Below are 20,845 nucleotides of genomic sequence, written 5' to 3'. Positions count from 1 at the left end.
TAATATCACCAGAAAAAAAAATTATTCACATACAGCTCATATGTAGAGGAACATTGCCAAAAAAAATTATCCTACCTTATTTCTTTCCTGAAATATTGAATGTTAAATAAGAATGAATATTTCCCTTGAGCAAACACTTTTTCATACATTTTATCACATTTCTCAGCATGAAAATGTTCAAATGTAAATAATTTTTTCTCTAAAAATATAGAAAGATTTCTATCAAATGATAACTACCATTGAGTCACTCTATGCTATGGTTTTGGAGTTATAAATCATTATTTTTGTGTATGTCACACGGAAAAACATCACCTTCCATCAGGGCTTAAAGGGTTAAGCGGAGTTCATCAGATGAACTAATGAGGGCCGCAATACTCCCCTGATGCATCTAACCACAAATCTCTATAGAAGACGAAGAAGGACATAGCATGGCGGAAAGCGGAAAAGTCAGTGGATCCCAGAATTTAATGTCAAAATCAGTAAAAGAATCACAGATCCGCATATGTCAGTGTACTCTGGTGAAATGATTGCAATTTAACTGGCATTGCAGTGAGTGGAGGAAAATAGGCCAATGCGGACACTCATATGTTCTGATTCAAGTTCATCTTTAATTACAATTAAAACATGTCATTCAGAGAGCAGAGCAGATATAATGATTGAGATTCTTCAAACAATATATAGGATCCAGATGATGGCAATGTATGTAGCTTTCTGTTGGGTACCAGCACATGTGGGAGTAAAAGGAATGAGTTTAGCAGACCAATATGCAAAGGAAGCAACAAAGAAAGTAGACAAAGATATGCAGTATGGTAAGAGTGAAATTAAGTGTTTAATCAAGCAACGTGTGAAGAATAGATGGCAGAAATATTGGGAAGAAGAAAGAATGGGGAGATGGTTTTATAGCATTCAAAGAATTGTTGGTAAGTACAGTGTAACGGAAAGAAATAGACAGGATGAAAATATCATCTCAAGGCTTAGATTTGGTCATACTACTCTTAATAGCAGTTTGAAGAAAATGGGGAGACATGAAACTGGAAAGTGTGAATATTGTTATATGGAGGAAAATGTAGAGCATGTTATAATGAAGTGTCCCAAGATACAGAAAGGAAAGAAAGATACTGATTGATTGCTTCAAGGAAAATAAAGAAAAACTTAATTTGATGAACATTTTGGGAAATAAATCAGGGTATAAAAACTTTCAATTTTTAATGCATTATTTAAAGGACACAGGAGTATATAATAGAATTTAGTGAAGATTATGATCCTGATCCACACTCCTAATCAGTAGGTGGCGGTAACGCACCCAAAAGGTATGCCATCCGCCATTAAACTCCAAGAAGAAGAAGCTTTGCATGGGAGCTTACCTACGGTCGAATAGACCTCACTGCAATTTGTTAGCAACTATAGCTAGTACCATTTGTGCCTCGTATGAAGTCACTACTGTCCGTTTAAATGTTTAGCATTTTTCAGCGTATATCTGAAACTTTTACTTAAGAGAATGCTAAACTTAACGAGTTTCTGTCAGCTACTTTATACATTATGTTGAGAGAGCCCGTCTTTACTGTGTCATTATAATGAGTAGTTAAAACTGTTTTTGTGTGTAATCTGCAGTGGACCCATGCTTCAGAGGTAACCGCTATTCATTCATATTATTAGTCATAGATTCTAGCATTACAGAGTAGTTGAACTCTCCGTTTCAGACTACTAATTTGACTTCCACGTGTGGTACTTCTCTCTCTCTCTTTCTCTCTCTCTCTCCTCCCATCTCTCTTCTCTCTCTCTCTCAATTCAATATTCAATTCAGGATGTGCTTTATTGGCATGGCAATTGTTACAATGTATTGCTAAAGAATAGTGTTTACATTGATTCTAGAACAGATGTGTATAAAATGATAATAATAATAAATAAATGCATGTATATATAATGAAATAAAATGGAACAAATCAATTCTAGAATTTCTATGAACAATTTAAAATTCAGCGGTGTGTGTGGGCGCATCACTGATTTGTTGACTCCTTCCTCATTTTTGTGACAGGCATCAATGTATCTTGCTGCTAGTAAGATACAATATTGTTTTTCCAACTAATAAATATTGAAGTTGTGTTTTCTTGTTTAACATTTTGAAGTCAGGGCAGTGTTTCAAATTTTTGATAAAATTTCTTTCTACTGTCTTGATAGTGCAGCTGGTGAGGAAGTGTTTCTGTCTTACAGTAGGGGCAGATGCAGCTCTCTTTGGGCAGCCAGTGCTGTTGATATCTGCCCGTCTCTGCAGTATAGACCGAATATGATTGCTCAGTCTGTACCTTGTAATTTGTCTTCTTAATTTACAGTCTTTCACTGTACTCAGATATTCTGCAGTTTTGTAATCTCTATTTAGGGCCAAATAACATTCAAGTTTACTTTGTTTTTCTCTGTTCTTTCATTCTAGTAAGTTAGATAATTTTCTTTTTGTGCTTTTATAATTTGGTTCGGCTGAATTTTGTGGATGAATATTCCACAATATTGAAATTCAGTTCAAATGTTCTTTATTGGCATGACCGTGTAACATCACAATGTTGCCAAAGCAATAAATATATTATACAGACATACATATAAGTAAAATCTAGGGGAAACACATATACATGTTCATATTATACATGTAAAACAAACATGTTTATTGGTAAGGCCCAATCATTACTGTACTTTTCTGAAATGGAGAGACTTTAGTGCAGCCCCTCTTCATGAGGCGACAGCAGCAGAAGATCATCAGCCTACAGGAGAATTTAATCAATTTGGAGCTGCTGTGTTTCAGCATCTCATTAGATATTCCATTCAAGCCACAGGATTTTTTTATTTTTTAAGGATTTCATTTTGCCTATTAGTTCATTTAATGCTATGGGCTTGTCTAAACGGTTTAGCTGCTCTTTTGTAGTGAATTCTAGGTCATGTAATTTGGAGGTCAGATGTTCTTGTTGAGCTTTATTTTCATGTGATCAGCTTTTTTCTGTGTAAGCAGTGACATGTATATTTTAAAGGTTTGTTAATATGTGGCTTGTCTTTGGACAAGAATAAGGACTGTTTCCTGTAAGAGTAGCCTACAATGCCGGTGTTTTTTCTATAAAGTGGGATTTCTGACACACAGTCCTGTTAGTACGTTTTCATTAGTGATTGACAGATATATATCGCCTCGGCCGATATTTGGCATTTTGCAAATATCGTCATGAGCCGATAAGTTTTTCTACTTGGCCGATGTGTTCGAGGCGAGACTTTTATGTTGACGGCACTGAGAGCGGCAGCAGCACATGCACAAATCTTTTCACTGCGCGCGCGAGCTCGCGTCCTCTGGCTCTTAAATGTTTAAACTGGCAAAACTTAAATGAGTTTAGTTTCAACACAAAAATGTATGTGTGCTGCTCTCCTGTGCGCCTGTGTGATAAAGAAAATAAATGACTGCTCCAGCATACAGCATTCGCATTGAACAAGTGAATGGTTTGTCCAGGTTTTTTTTTTCTTTTTCTCATCGCTGTTGTTGTAATGTACTGGGAAGCCAGAATGCGCATCCATCAACAGAAACATACATTAGCCAAACCCTGTTTTTTTTACATGTTAATTATAAGAAACCATATTACAGATGTGTTGTCAGATTTAAGTTAAACCGTGGTCCTAGCGCGTGCCAAACCGCGTGTGGAGAACCGAATGGTTCAGTTTTTTTCGCAAACCGTCCCATCCCTCATTTGTTGTAATGAAATGTGTTTATGCGGTTTAAGGTTAAAAAAAAAAACACATTATTTTCCACATAGGCCTACTGTACATTATTGTTTTTTCCTCTCTGCCCCGCCTTTCTTATACGTGTCGTTTCATCGGTCTGAAAAGTGAGGTATGCTCTGATTGGCAACCTATCCAGTGAGTTGCCTCAAGCGTGTGACGGACATTTTCCCCCCCTGCCATACTGTGATGCGTGTCCAGGTCAGAACACCAGTGCGACAAGACAAAAACAATAAAACCCAATACAGACGAGCCATCTGTTGCATCCACTGGGGACATAATTACAGATTATAATGACTTGTACTGTGTTTTTACACATTGCGTTGCATCGCGCCGTGTAAACATAAAACCATGTCTGCATTTGTGATCTGAGAAATTGCAAACAACAAGCTCTACTCTGCACCAGCGGTTCTCAATTCCAGTCCTCGCGCCCCCCAGCTCTACATATTTTGCATGTCTCTCTGTTAACACACCTGATTCAGATAATCAGTTAGTTAGAAGTGAGCTCCGTGCATGAACTGTGTTCCCATTGATATGGTCCCTACACAGTGTTCATTGCTCCCTACTCCCTGAGCAGGGGAAATCTGTTGAAGTTTACCTCACTTTGGAACATTCATTCATGGATTTGTGCTGCGCAACATCTTCACACATGTGGACACACATGGACAAGTGTGACATTGTATACTTCTGTAAATAAATACAATCTCGCACACTTCAATGCAATTTGAATGGAAGATATACGTTCGCTTCAAACTGGAATCATGGCGGAATATCCTGTGATGTCCACTTCCCAGGGCACTTACATTTGAATAGAACAAACATCTGAAGCCATAGGAGAAACATACAAAATGTGCAGATCAGGGGGGCGCGAAGGCTGGAATTGAGAACTCTACACTGCTCAAAACTTGCATTTGAATCATAAGTGGCAAATCCTTTACATATGTAAACGTACTTACAGACTGTGAGTCAGAACAGCCGGCATTGTAGTCTTCTGTCCCAGGATCAGGAAACAGTCCTCCATAAAATGTGTTGCTCACGTCTGTATATTTGGGTTGAACTGTTCTGGAACAGTATTGTAAATACAACGTAACCACTGATTTCTAGTTGTGTCCTCTTTTGGAAAACCAAACAAAGTATTTTCGCTTTCACAATGAAACAGTGTCTCCACGACATGGCGCCGGTGGCAACAGCGAGCATCAAAAGTTATACACCTTCTTTCTTTGGGTGAACATTTGGGCGGCGTTTTTGCAAATCTTCCCACATCGTGATGTAGATGTGGGGGCATGTTTAAACAAGTTGTTTTAGGAGGGTGTGGACGACTCTTAACTTTTATAAAGAATATCTCTTTGGGTTTGAGACTTTAGTCTTTGCAATTTCACAGATCTTCTTTATGCACCAAAGGCTTGTAACACTCCAAAGGGAAAGGAAAACTTGAAATCGCATCGTATTACCCCTTTAATGCAAGTTTCAGCACAAAATAAACACGAGTAGGGATGTAATGTATGAAAATTTCTAATCACGATTATAGTGACCAAAACTATCATGGTTATAAGTATTATCACAGTATTGTTAAAATGTGCTGTGTGTTTTAGATAGTTTAAAGAAGTATAAATGAATTAATCAATTTTTGTTTTTTATTTATCAACAAACAACAAATAAAATGACTTTTTGTTTGCATAATCACTAAAAAAAATAATATTACCAATGATGTCCAGATTTTAAATGACAACTTGACTGACAACAGATTAATAGCATGTTGAGATATCTAATGTAAATGTTCAGAATTGTTCTGAATTGTTTAAATATGTAGAATCCACATAAACTTGTTTTTCATCAGCCGGTCAAAATTTACAGCAGGGCATGTAAATTCAGTCCGTTTTTGGCCAGACAGCTGCATAAATCCACTCTCTTACAGCACGTAGCGCTTATGGAAAAGCTGAATTGCAGCTGTTTCCCGTAACCTCCGTGGACAAAACAGCATTCCTATTAAGAACACTTCCTTTAGGTCAGCGGTTCTCAATTCCAGTCCTCGCAACCCCCTGCTCTGCACATTTTGTATGTCTCTATTTGTTAACACACCTGATTCAGATAATCAGCTCGTTAGAAGTGAGCTCCGTGCATGAACTTTGTTCCCATTGACATGGTCTCTACACAGTGTTCATTGCTCCCTACTCCCTGAACAGGGGAAATCGGTTGAAGTTGAAGAACATTCACTCACGGATTTGCGCTGCGCAACGTCTTCATACACGGAAATTTAAATTCACGTCTCGCAAACTTCAATGCACTTTGAATGGATCATATACAGTATATTCGCTTTGAACTGGAATCATGGCGGAATATCCTGTGATGTCCACTTCACAGGGCACTTACGTTGGAACAGAACAAACGTCTGAAGCCATAAGAGAAACATACAAAATGTGCAGAGCAAGGGGGCGTCGAGGACTGGAATTGAGAAGCGCTGCTTTTAGGTAAACTATTACATGGAGCAAAGATGAAAACAAAATGCCATCAAATCGTTTCTGAAAACAGTCAGAACCTTCAGAGGTACATTCATATAATTAATTAATTCATATATTAATTTGAATAATTCCCTTAGCACTATTTTAAAACCTCCCAGCTTTTCCGCCCTGTTTTGACTCAAAACGAAACTACTCTATGTGCTGTGCGCACGTGAGACTGTTACTGAAAACTGTGCTTTATGCTGAACAGTATTTATTTATCGCGAGTTGTTCAAATCGCAGTTATCTAATATGGTTTTAATAATAATTAAAAAATGAAACGGTAATACTAACCATGGGGGATTTTATCATGATTTATCATCAAACCGGTTATCGTTACATCCCCAAACACGAGTCATGACTAAACATCCGAAGGTAAGTTAAGAGAAAGGGTACAGCTTTACAAGCTGTATCCTGTCTCATGTAATTGCTCAATCAGTGTTTCAGCTGCGCAAAGACATTATTATATTTGTTTGTATATTATGTTATGTATAATAGTTTTTACCTCAGAAAAACATATTCGGTGACCATAAACTCATTAGTCAGATAGAAAAATAAACTGTAGAGAGGGGCATTTTGCTAAATATTTGCACCATATAACATATACATTATAAATTTGACTGTTCTTCAATGTTTCATTTATGTTTTATGACAGCCACCATTATGTTTATATTTCCAAAAAAAAAAACGAATTAAATTAGGAATATTATGTAATTGTAACTTTATTATTTTAAAAACTTTATTAATGTAATTTTAACAAATCAGTCAATTTTAATCTTTGATATTATAGTAATGATCGTACCAGCTGACTCTCATGTAGGCTATATTTTACAGCATTAGTGGAGAGATTTTTTTCCTTGAGAAAATTTGGGATGTATTGTACCTGATAAAATAATTTATATTGAATTGATATTGAATCGAATCGAATTGCAAGCTTGTGAGTGTCAAAACCCAGCCCTAGATAGAAGTCTGTCTAATAATCATATAGAACCGTTAAACAAAGGAATTCATGCATACAAAAAGTATTATAACGATTGCTTTTATATTATTAGTAATAGAAAGGCAAACCATGTTGTTCCAAACCCGTAAATGCTCAGTTCGTCTTCGGAACACAATTTAAGATATTTTGGATAAAAACTGGGAGGCTTGAGTAAATAACCATAAAAGGTATAAAAGTCGTCTTCAGAATAGGGATATGCCGGTATCAAATTTTCCTGTTGCGATTAATTGATAATGCTTTTGTCACGGTATACGGTATTATCACGGTATTGAAATTTAGTTTCAAAAAAGTGGTCATAATACAGTATAACAGGTTAAACAACTTTTTTTCTTATAAAAAAAAAATAACTGAACATTTAAATACAATAAAGCAATACAGAAAAAAATATATATAAAGTTAAAAGTTTTACACATTAAAGTGCAAAAGAACTATAAAGACCAATAGGTATCACTTTACAATAAGTTAGTTAACCTTAGTTAATGCATTAACATTCAAGGCAAGGCAAGTTTATTTATATAGCACATTTTGTACACAATGGTAATTCAAAGTGCTTTACATAAAAGAAAGTAAAAAAAAAAAAGAAGAATAATAACCACAAAAAAAAACTAATTTAAGATTAAACTAATTAAAGCAATTTAAGAACTTTGAAAATTATTTAAAAATTGACTTAAAAAGAATTTAAGACGGTTTAAAAATAGAAAATGATTTTACATAAAATACAGTGCTATACATAAAATATAGTGTAATCAGTTTGTACATCGCATAGTGCTCATTCAATAAATGCACAGCTAAAAAATGAGCAATAGCTACATTTGCTATAGAAGTTATTAATCTTTGTTAAAAAATACAAGTCTTAGTTCATGTTAGCTCATTAAATAACACAGATGCAACTTTCAATTTTAACAATGTGTTATTAAATATTGGAATACCTCAGATTAATGAATGTTCAGAAGAATTTTTCATTGGCAGTTTGTTAACTAAAGAAGCCCTAATGTAAAGTGTGAATGAACATTAAAGAATCAAAACACTTTCAACCAATATCTAGGGCATGTTGTAGTCCAGATTAAAAAAAAAAAGTTTGAAAATAAATATAAGCCTATTAAGTCTAAATATTAAAATATTTGGCTCTGTGATGAACACCATAGCAAATCCACAAATCTGAATGGCTATTTAAAATTATTTAAATGTGGTTTAGAAAGTAGCATCTGATTTATTTATGGGGTTTACAGAGTGAGGGCTGCATTTTAGCACCATCTGCTGTCAGAGAGTAAATGTGCTTTCATTCGGCGCGTCTCTCACGTGTTCCCCCATGTGCTTCTTCTCTTACGTGCTTGTTTACATCAGAGCGCACGCTTCTTTCAAGCAGCATACAGTGGTGTTGTGCATTTGAGCAGTTGATGGGAAAAAATATTCTTAAAATGCATTCCAAATTCTGAATCATTTGTAATATATAATTATTCACGGTATTTAGAAGTGCCCACGATAACAATATCGTGCATATTCATTACCGCGATATATCGCATTACCGAATACCGGCACAAGTCTACTTCAGAATACTCCATCTGCCATCAGACGTGCAATCTGGTTTATATGAAGCGACGGGAACACTTTTTGTGAGCGAAGAAAACAAAAATAAAGACTTTATTCAATAATTCTTTTGTCAACGGTCTCCTATGTGTCTCTCCATATCACTGTATGCTCTTTTGTGTCATCCACGCCACAAGGACCCGCTGTTTTATTCCAAATCAAAGCTAAATACATGTAGAAACAGTGCATCCTTGTTGCGCGGATGACACAGAAGGGCATACACAGCATATGGTGATATGGAGAGACACAGAGATACGTTGAGGTTGAGTATCCCTTTAAGCAAATATGCATTTATATAATTTAAACAAATCTTTAAATGACTAATGAACATTTAATATCACAAACCTTGCAAATTTAGTCGAATTCAGCTGTGAGATTTTGTGAAGTGTGCAATTTTATCCAGCATGATCCCCTGTTCTCAGCATGATAGTCAGTGGGTTGAATGCTTTAAACTTTAACACTTTAAACTTGTGATTTATGCTGTGCTTTATGCATTTGCCCACTGTCATATTCATGTGATTTTTCTGTGTGCTGTATGTAAATTGAAAAATGGCTTTATTTAAAAAATATGATTCCCAATGCACACAAACTTCCCAGAATACTGAGTGCCCTGTTGGTTACAGTGTTTACTTCCTTTTTTAATTATATTTTTATTAAATATTAATTTATTTGTGAAAAATACTTTGTCATTTAAAGTATAAGTAAGTTTATTTTACACATTTATTTTTTAATCCATTGTCAAATGATTTAAAATTTCTCTGATACACAGGATATGGTGGCATTTTGTTATGATGGCCAGAACACTGGCACTGAGGCTGCATTTCCTGGGCCATTTGGATGACCAGATCCTTCCATCACTGAAAGCATGTGCTGGTAAGCGCCTGTCTTCTCCTGGTCTCCGAACCTCTACTATCTGCTTTCCCACATGTTCCAGCCTCAGTCCAAGGGGTGTATGTACCACAGAACGAGACCCAATGTTCCTTGCTGCTGGATCTGTTCGCCCTTACCAGAAGCTCTTCCCCAGTGGAAGTGGTTTGTCTTTGTTGCACCACCTGACTTCTGATGAGGACCACACCTTTATAAAGCGACTCACCTCCTGTACTTCATCTCAGCAAGTTCTTCGTCTCTTGCGATCATACCCTCTCCTCTCAGGTGCAGCAGCAGCATCTATACTTCACCGACTGGCAGACTTGGAGCATGATTCTGCATGTGGCCTTCGGAAACCACAGATACTGCTATCAGATGCAGGCCTTAATGAACTTTGCCAAACACTGGAGCATGATTCAACCAAATTACAGGATGAGGTATTGGTTAGAGCTCTCCTGGGCTGTACACGTCTCTACCTTGACCCCCAGAGCCGCTTAGTGGTAAGGCTGGTGTTTGAAAGTCAAAAGAGACTGAATTTGGAACGGCTCAGTGTTGAAGCGCTATGTGGGTTATCAAGGGCTTTATTTGCATTGGAAGGCCCTAACAGTGGCATGATAAAACAGGCTATGGGTCAGCTTCAAAATAAAGATACAGCTCAATGGAATACGGCAGAGCTAGTTGCTGTTTACTCTATGCTAGCAAATGGTTTGGGTGAAGATGGATGCTATCTGGAGCTTCTAAATAAAATGAATACTCAGGCACTTCAATTAGTGCAAAAAATGGGCCCAGGGGCGATAAGCGAAATTCTAGGTGCTTTATTCAAATTGAGACATAAGGAAGCATTACCACTTGTAATTGCACTTTGCAAGCAAGCTGTTCATCATGTTCAAAACTTTGCAGATCCAGAACTGACTGTGGTGTTGTCAGCACTTATGCACTATGGACACAGTGACCACTTTCTTGTGGAAGCTCTTGAGCGCCATGTGCCCAAGGTTGCCTTTACTGCTCATGCAGAAACAGTAACCAAGGTGATGCAATTTTTCCGGCGATGGCGCATTCTTTCTCCACCTGTTTTTAACACTGTGGCTGAGAGTTTTGTGTATCGTGCAGAGGAGTACTCGACGTGGCAGGTGTCACAACAGATAGCTGCACTGGGAGTTTTGGGATACCTGCCATCTGATGCTGGGAGGTTGTTCCGAAAGGTGGAGTCTGTTTTGCATGCCCGGTTTTCCCAATTTCAGCCCAGAGCCCTGCTAGACCTACTGTATGCCTGTACCCTTCTACAGAGATACCCACTTAACTTTGTCTCAAAAGTCTTCAGCCCTTACTTCATGCAACAGCTACAGGGTAAGAAAACAATGAAACATTTTCTATACAGTACCTGGGTTCAGTTTTTAGGAATATCCATGATTAATTGATCACTTGTTTTAATGTTAATTGATTAATTAATCATTACTATTAATACAGAATAATGATATTTGGAGTTCTCCATGTTCATATACATGTGGCCTATGTATAAATTGTTTAAATATGCTCAAACATGATTATTGGTATTTAGCTAATAATTTAAATGTAATTCTTTAATTCATTATTATAATGTATGGTATAGAAAATACAGATTGGTTGTGAAACAGTGATTTCACCATCTATTTGCATAATTACTGAACATATTTGTGCTGAAATTAGTTAATAGACAATAGAAGCTTAAAGGGATAGTTCACCCAAAAATGAAAATTTGATGTTTATCTGCTTACCCAGGAGGAATTCAAGATTTAGGTGACTTTGTTTCTTCAGTAGAACACAAACAAAGATTTTTAACACAAACTGTTGCAGTCTGTCAGTTATATAATGGAAGTGGATGGGAATCACGGCTTTGAGAGTTATAAAAAACATAAAACAAAATTAAACTCTGCGGCATGTGATGATACATTGATGTGTAAAGACACAAAACAATTGGTCTGTGCAAGAAACTGAACATTATTTATATAATTTTTTTACCTCTTGATTCACCACAATGTTCGAACTGTCCCAAGCACGTCCTGAGCATGTGACGCATCTTCTTCTTCTTCCTGCTTTATGGCAGATCGCAGACATATAAGTGCATTACTGCCACCTATCTCTCAAATGGACCATTGACACTCCTAATTGAGATTGTAGATAGAGTGTCAGTGGTCCTTTTGTTGGCGGTAATGCACTTATAAATCTGCGATCTGCCGTAAAGCAAGAAGAAGATGCATCAGGCGCCGGCTAAAGGAGAAGACCCGTCACACGCCTGCTGTTGAGAACACGCTCAGGACAGTTGAACAGTTCAGACACTGAGTGAATCAGAGGTTAAAAAATATATATAAATACTGTTTAGTTTCTTGCACAGACCAATCATTTTGTATCAATGTATCGTCATGAGCAGCAGGGTTTAATTTGGTTTTGCTTGTGTATGTTTTCTTGACTCTCAAAGCCGTGATTCCCATCCACTTCCATTATATGACTGACAGACTGCAACAGCTGGTGTGAAAATCGTAATTTGTGTTCTACTGAAGAAACAAACTCACCCACATCAGGGCTCCAAACTGCACTAAAACGGTCACATTTGCGACCAAAAAATATTAATTTGTGAGTGACGTTTTTGCTGAGGTCGCCACTGGCAACTAGACTATGTATTTACATGTTATAACATAAAAATTTGCATGTAATGCATTTTTTTCCTGATTATTTTGCGATATTCACATATTAAACTTAGAAGATGCACATCAAAGTTTTAGTGGAAAAAAGAGTTTCAAACAGTCCTCATCTCTGCCGCGCAGCAGCACTGATGCACACCTGATAAATGCAGCTCAGTTGTGCAGCGAGAGAGAGATCGAAATGATGGAGATGTGCAAAGTGAAAGAGCAGAAAAGCAGCGTCTGTTTCGTGCACAACTTGAACAAACTACAACAGGTAAAGCTGTCAGCTGTCTGGATATTGGCAATATCATTACAATTCTCGTTTATAATCATTACTAATATGGCTTCTTCTTAACAAGATCTTAGTCTATGCTGTGTTCTGTTAATTACAAATTCTGTTCCAGTTATTACAAAAATCTTTGTTCTTTGTTACTTTTTAATAAACAAAGTATCAGCTTAAATTATTAAAAATTCATAACAAAATACATACAAATACAGTTTTGGCACTCTTTAATGCGGCAGGCATGGTTGCTTTAGTACCCCAGTTCAAGCGGAAGTAATCCATTTAATCTTTCTCTTTACTACTATAGTACATAATGAATATTAATTAAACATTGAATTAACATCTAAAGAGTGACTATTTTATAAGAGATCCTACAGTACAACTTACTGAAATGTCTTGTGTAAAAGCTCATTCAGTGTTTCAAACTGCAGAAAACGTGTCAAGCTTGTAAACATTGCAACGTAATATACATTTACCTCAGAATAACCATTCAGTGTCCATAAGCTCATCAGTCAGCTAGAAAAATAACTATAAAGAGGAGCATTTTGCTATATTTATGCGCTATTGCATTTTAATCTTTACTTAACCTGTTGTCTACATGATTCAACTCCTCCTCTAAAATTGCATTTTACTAATTAAGAAAAACAGACTGAAAGTGTGAAAGACATACACTAAAAACACAAAAATAAATGTGCAAAAGGTTATTCACAGAACCATTTTTGGTTCCACAAAGGAACATTCAGTCAAAGGTTCTTTAAAGAACCGTCTCTTTCTCAACTTTTTATAATCTGAAGAACCTTCTTTCGCCACAAAGAAACCTTTTGTGAAACATAAAGGTTCTTCAGTTGTTAAAGGTTCTTTATGAAACCATTTAGACAAAAAAGGTTCTTATGAAGCACCTTTATTTTTAAGAGTGTATGACAACATTTACAGAATGCACTGAGGAGGAGCCCAAACTGGCCAAGTGATGCTTATGGTCCATGATATTGGTACAGATAATGAACAATTCTTTGTGACTGTATATTTCAAGTTGGAAAAGACATTTAGTTACAAAACAAGATGGATTAAAATGCTGATAAAGTCAAGAAAAGATGAGACATAAACACATGACATATGATTGAAATGTTAAAATGTAAAAAAAAAAAAATAATAATAATAGTGAAATAAAACACGTTTAATCTGTGGCACCTAAAAAATAATTCGGTGAGGGAATTTTTTTTTTTTTTTATAGAAGCTAATGGCTTCTTACTGTATTTTTTAGTTTGGAGCCCTGTACATCTTAGAAACCCTGAGGGTAAGCAGATAAACATCAATTTTTCATTTTTGGGTGAACTATCCCTTTAATTCTTTAAAAATGATTTAGCACTCAATCATTAACATCTCTATGCAATATATTAAACTTTTTAATTAATATATTTTCCATCTCTCTTTTAGGGGAGGAGGGCAGTGGGATAGATCACAGAGTGCTTGCACAGCTGACCCAACTTTACATGACCGTAAAGCTTGAGTGTCCATTTTTATGATGTGAGTGAAACTGCATTATTATATTATTTTTTTATTTATTTTTTTATTTTACCGTATGCTTAAGACTTGATGCTGTTTTATACCATATGTGATGTGAAAAATGAAACAAATTCCAAACAAATGGTTCTTTCACACTGAGCAAATGGAATCACTGTCAGGCTGAAAGAAATGTAACATTCATGTCAGTACAAAAGAGGGCACAACATAATACATCACCTTTCAGCTAGGGGTGGGGTGGGGGCAATGAACACATTCACATTCATGGTTCTGTCTTCCGATTGTTAATGGTCAAATAACTTGCAGATAAACAATTTAAAAAAAATTATAGTAAATGTTTCATTAACAGTGGAGGGCTGATTGATTTTGTCAATTATTGATTGTTTAGTCATATATTACTATTTGAAACGGGATAGGGTTGGTGTTTTTTTTTTTTTTTTTTTTTTTTTTTTTTTTTTTTTTTTGTAAATCCCCATTTGGGAAATCCTGATGAGACGAGGCAAGTAAAGAGCATCCGTTGCAGAAATCAGCATCTGTCAGGTGTCCAGGTCTGCACTGTATGCATGACTGTTTGGATGATAAAAATGTTAGTAAGTAATGTAATCTAGGTACACCTACCCCTCATTTTAAGTAATTTTTGGACTACTTTTTAGATTACTTTTTATTCTAACTTGTTTTAAACTTACAATTAAACAAACTGTACAACACTAATGTAAAAAAAAAAAAAAAAAAAAAAAAAAAAGCAAGAGAGAAAGAAAATGTATTTAAAAAAAAAAACTGTATATCAACATCATAAAATTAAACATTGCATTACACCAGGGTCTCCCATACTGGAATAAAAGGCACAATATGTATGATTTTTTTATTTATTTAAAATATCCAAAAACCACTAGAACTGTGTTTTATTTTGCTGACTTATGTACTTACATCATCCCAAATGTTTTGAAGAATGTTTAAATTCAGAGAAATAAGCAATTTTAACTAGTGACACGGACTGTGTCCATGCCTGCCAAAGATGTCATAATCCCTCGATTTCCGGTTTTGTTTTGTAGAAAACATATGGAAACACCAAATACGTTTTAATATGTTATCAGAGCCCGTCTACGGAGAGCCTTCCCACTCCCTATTAAGTCCTATTGTACTGAATTTTGGTTGCAGTTCCACCAGAGTTCCACTGGGGGCAATCGCCACGAGTGCAAAATGAATGGGAGTCTATGGGGCTAGACGGCTAAATTTGTCCCTTTCACCGATTGCCGTTGAGAAATCTCAGATCTGATTGTAGGTTTGCAAGTTCAACATGGGTTATAGGTCGAAAGTTGAATGAACGAGTACTTATGTCCTTTCGATTTCTTACAGGTTGAGTTGTTGTTGCCCATAACACGCTAGCATTCTGCTAATGAACGTATAACGTATGACGTCATTGACATTTTTTAAAAGACTTTTTTAAAGCAAATAAGTGACTCTAAAAAATCTAACACCCAGCAATGTGTAATTTCTTTGCATCTCCTTTCGAATACAACATTCAAATTACTAGACAAAAAATGATATCCTGAGAAAAGTGGATTTTGAGGGGTATACCGCCATTGACCTCCATTCATTCTGCACTCGTCCTGTGAGCGCCCTCATATGGAATCAGAGTGGAACTGCAACCAGTTCAGAAGCCAGAAGTGTAGTGAGAGTGAAACTTCTCGCCATATTAGACATTCTCTGATTTTATTTTCTCGCCATATTAGACATTCTCTGATGAAACACAGCAGTATTTCCTGAATATACAGCTCTGCTTCCATTATTTGAGAAACCGTGTCTGATTTTACTTCAGTTCGAATGACCGGAAGGAGTGGAAGCGGTTGACTGTGGCATAATAAAAGCTCCGCTGCTTTCGAGCCGTGTCTCGCGCTCGTTCATCAGCCTCATTTCACTTCGACGGCTTTCAGCCTCACCCAGCTTTTAATAAATCATTAGCTCACCCATGAACATGATTTCTGTAGGGGGGGATGAAGACCCACAACTCCCATGATTCCACACTCATCACAGCGTCATCAAACTACGCTACCTGGTCTTTGTTTATTTTGAATACACGCCCTCTAGCGGTGAAAAATTACATACTGTGCCTTTTTATGTAAGAACTGTAATAGTTTGTGAGTTGATCAAAAGCTAATAATTAATTAAATCATGAAAATGTAAAATAAACACATAAATATTTTACTTGTTTACCTCAGAGTCAATGTAACCATTAATTAACAGAACTGTAAACACGCAAATGCAATTATTATTGAGATATTTCAACTAAAGAGATATTTCAACTAAATTATTTTAGGTTTGGCTAATAAAAATGTTTGGGAATCCCTTGATTATATATATTAACATTAGTAAACATGACATTACACACCCATAGTCTTCCAGGTTTGAAATATTTTTGTTCAGACTTCCAGAATCAACAGCTGAATATTACTGGACCTTATGGTGACATACATCACCATTAAAGGGATAGTTCACTCAAAAATGAAAATTCCGTCATAAATCGCTCACCCTCATGTCGTTCCAAGCCCGTAAGACCTTTGCTCAATTTAGGAACACAAATTAAGATATTATTGATGAAATCGGAGCACTACCACGGTCTAGGCACAGAAACGAATCTGAACGTAGGTCTTCTGGGTTTGGAAAGACATGAGGGTGAGTAATTAACAGAATTTTCATTTTTTTGGTGAACTATCCCTTTAATTTGCATAATTATTTGATTCATACATGGTAAAATTGCTTGAGAGGGACTGCCGCCCATATTTAGAAGCATTTTTTACACATTTGTTTACATGACATTTACTTGGCCATTCTATATTGTGAATATAGTCAAAGCTACATGCTATGACACACAGTAAGATTTTAGAAGGAAAATGTAAGAGTGGGAAAAATTAGGGTGAATGAATAAATTTTGAATAATTCACATTGTGCCATTGTGCAATAATGTAATCAATAAAAAATAACTGTAATCTGATTTTGAGCATTTTAAAATGTTATATACTTTAATTACACCATACTTATTTTTTTGGGATCTGATTACATGATAAAGATTACATGTCATCAGTTACCTGCACTGGGCACACACACAAGGTGAATGTTGATACAGAAGAAGTAATACAAGGTGGTACTAAGCATGTGTTGAGCTCATTCTGTGGTCGACAAGCTGCAAGAATACAGCTGTGCATGAGACAGAGGGAAATGCATAAAATGAAGTATACCCAGCTTTTTGGCTCCCAACAAAGAATACAATTTAAAAGTTCTTGTTTTTATGTGAATTATATACTAATGTTGCTTGCTTATTTATAACAATGCTCAGTTACATATTTCTTACACTTTAAATGAAGGGACCACGACTTTCGCCAAAGTTTCAAGTAAAGTCATTTTTGGCTTCTCGGACAGTCTTTGGAGACACCGGTGGAACCTCATTTCTATAATGCGTGGTCCGCCCTGTGGGATCTGCTGGGAGCTCAATCTTACTTTGCTTCCAGAGTACTTACACCATATTGTTATACGCTAGGTACATATTATGCTTCCACTTTGGTCCTAAATTGTATAGCTGTCAATTTCTTACACCAACACATTGTAAACCTTCTGATTGGTATATCTTTGTGGCTGTATATGCCACTTTTTTTTTTTTTGTATATATGCAGACATTGAGATAAAACTAGATGAAGAAGGATACGTCTTGCCTGCTTCGCATACAGATGAAGTCCATAAAAGGTAAGGCATTTCCAGCTGTTTGGAAATAAAGTAGGAACTGATGAAAGTGCATGCATATTGTGATATTGATATTAATTTGTTTATTATCAGAATTGCTCTCTGTATTGATGGGGTCCAAAGCGTTTTGCAGCAAACGCAGAGAAAACTACTAGGCAAGGAAGCCATCAAGCAGCGTCACCTGAGGATTCTGGGATATGAAGTTGTTCAGGTAAAACAAACTTAACTATTGCTTTAAACCCCAGTCTTATATATGCATGACAATGTTTAAGGCTACGTCCACACAAAACCAGAGCTTTCCCTATCCGATCCTTTTTTCCTTTCCCATTGTCACAAGAAATATCTGCGTCCACACAAAACCACAAAACCGACACACAAAACGATGTAGTATACATGCCAGATCAGCATGTGGGCTGTAATTCTGCCACGTAAAATGGAGAAGGAACGACTTGGACTATGCACTAATAAACCTTGCACGCGGTATACAAACAAACATGGAACAATACAGTTATTAATCTGTGTTAATGCTAGTTAACAAAAAAAAAAAAAAACAATCGCTCAGTGTTGCTGTTACGTGATGTAGCGGTGTCTGACTAGGGGCGAGACGTGGGCTGATGACGTCATCGTTTCAGAAAATATACGGATTTGCTGTCCAGGCGGAAACGCAAGGGAAGGGAGGCGTTTTCAAATTTATCCACTCTGGGACCCTGTTTCAAAAAATATCGGTTTTCACTCTCCCAAAACGGCGGATGTGTGTGGACGAGATCCCTGTACGATACAAACTTTGTGTATACAGCGAAACATGTCTCCGTGTGGACGGGGCCTTAAACTTCAAAAGTCAAATTCAAACTAGTGTATGCTACATAATGGTCTTAGTTTTACTCTGTCTCTAGATTTTCATACTATGAATTTGAGAAACTGAAGGATAAAAAAGAGGTTGTGGAATATCTGCACAGAAAGATCTTTCCTCACAGCTACAGACTCAGCTGGTGATTATCTGGATTAACCAAATGGATATTGAACTACAATTCATTAGATTTATTATGTATACAGAAGTTGTTTTTTTCTTGTGTACAGAAATGTGACATTTGTATGTAAATTATATTTATTTATGCTTTCAATAAAGTGTATTGCAGTACAAAGTAAACCACCTACGGGTGTATATCCTTCAGAAAATAAATCAAATCTACACAGTCAAAAATAAACCAACCAACAAAAACTCTGAACCCAATGATTAATGTTAAAAGATATCATGGATAGATTTCTTAACCAAAAGATTATAATCTGAAGTAGATTTCAAGACTGAATTTAAAAAAGAGGAATCTTGACATTGAACGGTCTGTCCCAGTGTTTATGTTTGTAGATATTTGTCCAAATCTTTTGAGGGTTTAGGATGTATTGTCATTTTGTTCCATTATGTAGCTGGAATCTGAGGAAGGGCCAAACTCATCCACCAGTACTCCATCCTGTTTTGCAAAAAGCAGAATTCTCATATCAGTTTGCAAAAATCAGTTTTCTGTAACACTGGATGTTTATTCACACGTCTCCACAAAGCAAAAAAGCAAATAATGTGTAACTACAAAAATGCAGTGCTCAGTATGAAATATTTACATGCGATTTCATGAATACTGTATATAACACAATACAGAATCTTTCAATAATCTGCTCTAATCTTAATATAATATATAGTATGCCAGTCTCTTTTTATGCAATAAAGTGACACTTTTTGGTATTCTTATCAAATTTTGATTCATGAAATTGAACAAATGATCTTTTGAGCGCATTTGTCAACTATATACAAATTTATTACTGAAATGAAAAGTTCCACCACATTGAATTGATGGATGCAGCTTGGTGTGGCTTGTTTACTTTAAATTTACTAAGCATTCTATTAAAGGGTCATGAAACCCCCGGTCTTGACCCTCAGATTTGAAACTGGCAGAAAAAAAAGAGCATGTAATGCTATAGAAAGTTGGGAGGGCAGAACATGAGGAGGTCTTATTGTATGTTAATTAGAGCACCATGTTCTGTATTACCCCCGAAAAAGGGGCATCCCGTAGTGGGGCATTTGGGACTGACTGTAGGGGAACCACAGTTGTTAGGGGGCCATAACCATTGAAATTGCTTTACAGAGCACTTTGATAAATGTTAAAATGTTTTTAATTTTACATGTATACTGGCAGGTTACGAGCAATCCGCATTGTATAATAAAAATAAATTATTATTATAAATTATAGTAGCATTCATTTTATAGCATCATATATTATAAACAGCCTTAATAAATTTAAAGCAAAATAGAATTGTTCGGTGTGTAGAAATGTGCCATGTTAACAAACTTGACACGCCTTACCTTGCCTAACAAGCACAAATTGTGGCAGGTCAATGCAAGAAAATGGTAAAAACCAAAAACCACAAGATAATTTTTTTATGAACGCAAAGACCAGCAATTTGTGAGCCGCTTTCAAAAAGAATACAAAATCGACCATATGGCTTACTGCAAATTTTTTTTGTCTAATTGTACATACCATCAACTGTTTATTATTTTTTAACTATTATTTTTTAACTATTAAAAAAAAAGGTTGAAATTAGTTAATTATTGTGTATGAGTATTATAAAAAATACTTTAAAAAATTAGCATGTAGCCTTCAGATATTATTCAGTTAAGTTACCATTGCCTAAAAAGATCAAATAAAAGTTACAAAATGAAATAATAAATGGCAAAAACAAACCTTTACAGGGTGGCGAACAATAGGCAGGTCTACTGCACTTACACTGCACTGCACATATCAATTTTTTGTCCCATCCATAGCTATTACGGAGTGCTCACACAATACACCTGGGAGTGTTTTGAAAGCCTTTTTCGATTTTTAAAAGCTAATGTAAGTACGAAGTATCAGTACCTTATGACAACAACTACTAGTAACTGATATGTTATATGTGAATGCACATT

The 20,845-nt window shown here is 35.9% G+C and overlaps 1 protein-coding gene across 1 annotated transcript; it reads left to right on the top strand.

Annotated features, from left to right (window-relative positions):
* Positions 1-536: 536 nt before the first annotated feature.
* On the top strand, positions 537-18,888 carry LOC109052709 (FAST kinase domain-containing protein 3, mitochondrial-like). The gene is given in 9 exon segments (XM_042754402.1): positions 537-1,629; positions 9,599-11,043; positions 14,074-14,153; positions 14,155-14,163; positions 17,523-17,576; positions 17,578-17,695; positions 17,829-17,898; positions 17,989-18,106; positions 18,772-18,888. Coding segments are annotated over 9 exon segments (2,022 nt in total). The 5' UTR covers positions 537-1,618.
* Positions 18,889-20,845: the final 1,957 nt, after the last annotated feature.

This window comes from Cyprinus carpio, unplaced genomic scaffold, assembly GCF_018340385.1.
Source record: "Cyprinus carpio isolate SPL01 unplaced genomic scaffold, ASM1834038v1 S000006512, whole genome shotgun sequence".
NCBI classification, from domain to species: Eukaryota; Metazoa; Chordata; class Actinopteri; order Cypriniformes; family Cyprinidae; genus Cyprinus; species Cyprinus carpio.
Note: the sequence above shows the minus strand (reverse complement) of the source record. Positions and strands in the feature narration are given on the sequence as shown.